Genomic DNA, 3153 nt, shown 5'->3' on the forward strand with positions numbered 1-3153 from the left:
ATAAACAAATAGTAAATGAGTATATGCATATATACGTACAGGTATGTGCATACCGACATCCACCTGTATGTACAGGTGCATATCTGGGTACAGGACATTGCAAACAAAACGTAAACAAGAAAATAATGATAATCAGAGTACAGAAAACACACAAGCCACATAGAGAACATTTTCCTTCATCAACGAGGGGGCGACCCAGAAGAAACAGGAATTTTGCAATATTATTTTATTCACCTAGTTTCACTTGTTTAAACTTTTATCGCCTTCAAAGTATTCTACATCTGAAACAATGCACCCGTCCAAGCGCGTTTTCCACTATTCGAAGAAGGGCTGCAACCCTTGTGAAATGATGCCTTTTAACGCCTCCGTCGTTTTTTTCTCCACCTCTGGCAAACCTTCTTCCGGATCAACATCCACCTGTTCTTTCATTTCACGAGAGGCATTCAGTCGTAACCGCTTTTGATCTTCCTTGAGCAAGCGAGGTACAAATTTTGTTGTAACTATTTTCATTCGCAATCACTCACTCAAAATTCGTCGGCAAAAGTTTCAGGACGCACCAGCCATAGCAATAAGCACGCCAATTGTTCGGTGACAGTTCTCCAAAATCAGTTCATGGATTTTCTTTTCATTCGTTCGGGATGTCGACGGACGCCCTGAACGGCCTTGTAAGCTGTTTCAATCATGAAAATTTTTTCGGACGCCGTTTTCCCCGGCTGAAAACAGAATTTCATGGAAGCATGCTGTTCCTTCGTTTCAGCCATCACCAAAATTGACGAACAGGGGAGAGCACTACAAAACAAAGACCCACCACATGACAGTATGAGTATGACCGAAGCCGACGACACCGGTCGGCAGACTGAGGCTTGAGGATAGCATCAAGTGGTTGTATATGTGTGTGCCTCTGACTTTGTGCCCTAAAATGCTCTCTAGTAAGTGACTGAAACAGGCGAAAGATAAAAGATTATACAGAAATAATAAAGCTTCTTTGTGGGCCATATAGTCTCAACGGGTCTGTTTGAATGTTTCCTGTGACGTATATATTGTTTCCTGGACCATCCGTTGGACGAACACTCAATTTTACTGGCTCAGTGAATCGGAGTAATGCAAAATGAACCGGCCTGCTATATATAGAACAAGAGCACAAAAATATTCACTCCTGCATATTTGTTCTTTGTGTGTGTGTGTGTGTGTGTGCGTGCGCGCGCGCGAATATATATACATGTATACACACAAATATAGCAAATCTTGAATTGAAGGAACAGTTTATATCTATACGACTAATTGAGATGTATTATTTTACTGTTTGTTTTCAAGATAGACTTAGAAATTATCGTGCGACTAGTTTATAGTTTATTATATTTATAGCTTATAGCATAATATATTATGTGGTTGCATGAGAACCGAAATTTCTTTGTTAGACAAAGGTTGCGCAAATTTTCACCTTAAGTGTAGATATTATGATAATAGATAATAAGTCGACGTATTACTGACTTTATTTTGTCCTAAATTACTTTATATTGTTTTAAATTATTTTTTATGGCAATATTCCATTCTTAGTGAAAATTTGATGAAAATATAACCAATTTCAGAATGAGATGCGTGTGTGTGTGGTGGTGGGTTATGCAAACAAAGTGAGTATCCGATAAGCAAGTTAGAGAAACGACACCAAAATGAAGGAAATATATTTAGAATACAGTTGATAAAAAAAAAATTATTCAAATAACCTTCGTCTCTCAGAAAATCTGCCACAAATGTGTGACCACAGATCTGAAGCACGTCACAGAATTTATGATATGATTTCTTCTCTCTGATACATAACCACTCGATAAGTTTAGTAACTTTTTCTTGCTTGCTGTGGGATTCCTGCAAACACGAAAAGAAACTGAAATTTAAAAGGATATATTGATGTTTAAATTAATATCACTGAAATATGTAATACAATCAATACATACAAGATACACACGACGAACCATACTTATACATATCATTTTAAAACAGTCCCTGTTTCCACTTCTCTTAGCTCGACACTGACAAATCGTACTAATCTAGTAAAAAGTTTGGAAAAAGTACAGGGCTGGGAAACACAAGTTTTAGTAAATTCCATGAGAGTCTCTGGAGTAACCATGATATATCAAAGCAAAAGTTGAAATATTTAAAACGGTTGTCCTAACTACTCTCTTCGACACCTTATAAAAAACATATCAGTTAATTGACTAACTTTTACGCGAGGTGTCTGAAACGAATGAGAATACAAGTTGAGGAACAATGATATTGTGGTGGTGTGTAATATTCCTGATATTGGAAACTTCCTGATCAAGGCTCAGTATAGATGATGGTGAGGCCATCATCTAGATGTTTATTCGATTCCTAAGCATGTCATTTGTGGGCAACTTGAAAATAATCAGTGGGGAGTCGTTAGATCACAACAATGGTATAAAGACAAATTCAGATATAACTAAAACATGAACGTATAAGATTGGGGGGATAGGGCAACATGTCTGAAAACTGAAAACTAGATCACAAAAATGTTCGTTATCTCGGAAACTATCATTGCCTTAATTGGGATTTTACAGTCAGGTAAAATGATGACTTACTTATCTGTCTTCGTATCCAAATTGCTCAAAATATCTACTTAACATAATCAGTCTGCAATCACCGTTGTAAAACATTCATAGGTCTAATAATGCACATGTATAGTCATCAAATAGAGAAATTAGTTTCCATATCACGATATTGTAAATAACAAACATATTAAGTACTTTTACATATTTAAATGTAGATAAATTATTCAGAATATTTTGCAGTACATTTCTATTTGTTTTGAAGTTTTTTAAGCGTTTTTCCAGTCGAGCAGGTTGAACTGGGGAAACAGAAGACGAAACACTAAATACATGTAGTAGAGATTTATTTACATAAACGACTATAGATGTCTACATATATATATAACTTTACTCATTTGTATATATATATACGCTCGTACATACACACACACACATACACAAACTCACGCACGCACACACACACACACACACACATATATAATGTATGTATATATGTATGTATGTATGTATGTATGAATATATGTATGAATGTATGTATAAATGGATGGATGGATGGATGGATGGATGGATGGATATACTCTTTTACTCTTTT

General features: G+C 35.8%; 1 protein-coding gene across 3 annotated transcripts in view; it reads right to left on the minus strand.

Annotated features, from left to right (window-relative positions):
• LOC106868734 (uncharacterized) overlaps nucleotides 1-3153 on the minus strand; it is a 350730-nt gene that overhangs the window by 26012 nt on the left and 321565 nt on the right. For all 3 annotated transcript variants that reach the window (XM_052971026.1, XM_052971025.1, XM_052971024.1), the window contains exon 3: nucleotides 1725-1863. In XM_052971026.1, the coding sequence (XP_052826986.1) occupies nucleotides 1725-1863 (139 nt within the window). The remainder of the gene's footprint in view (nucleotides 1-1724; nucleotides 1864-3153) is intronic.

The sequence above is a fragment of the Octopus bimaculoides genome, chromosome 10, assembly GCF_001194135.2.
Source record: "Octopus bimaculoides isolate UCB-OBI-ISO-001 chromosome 10, ASM119413v2, whole genome shotgun sequence".
In the NCBI taxonomy this organism is placed as follows: Eukaryota; Metazoa; Mollusca; class Cephalopoda; order Octopoda; family Octopodidae; genus Octopus; species Octopus bimaculoides.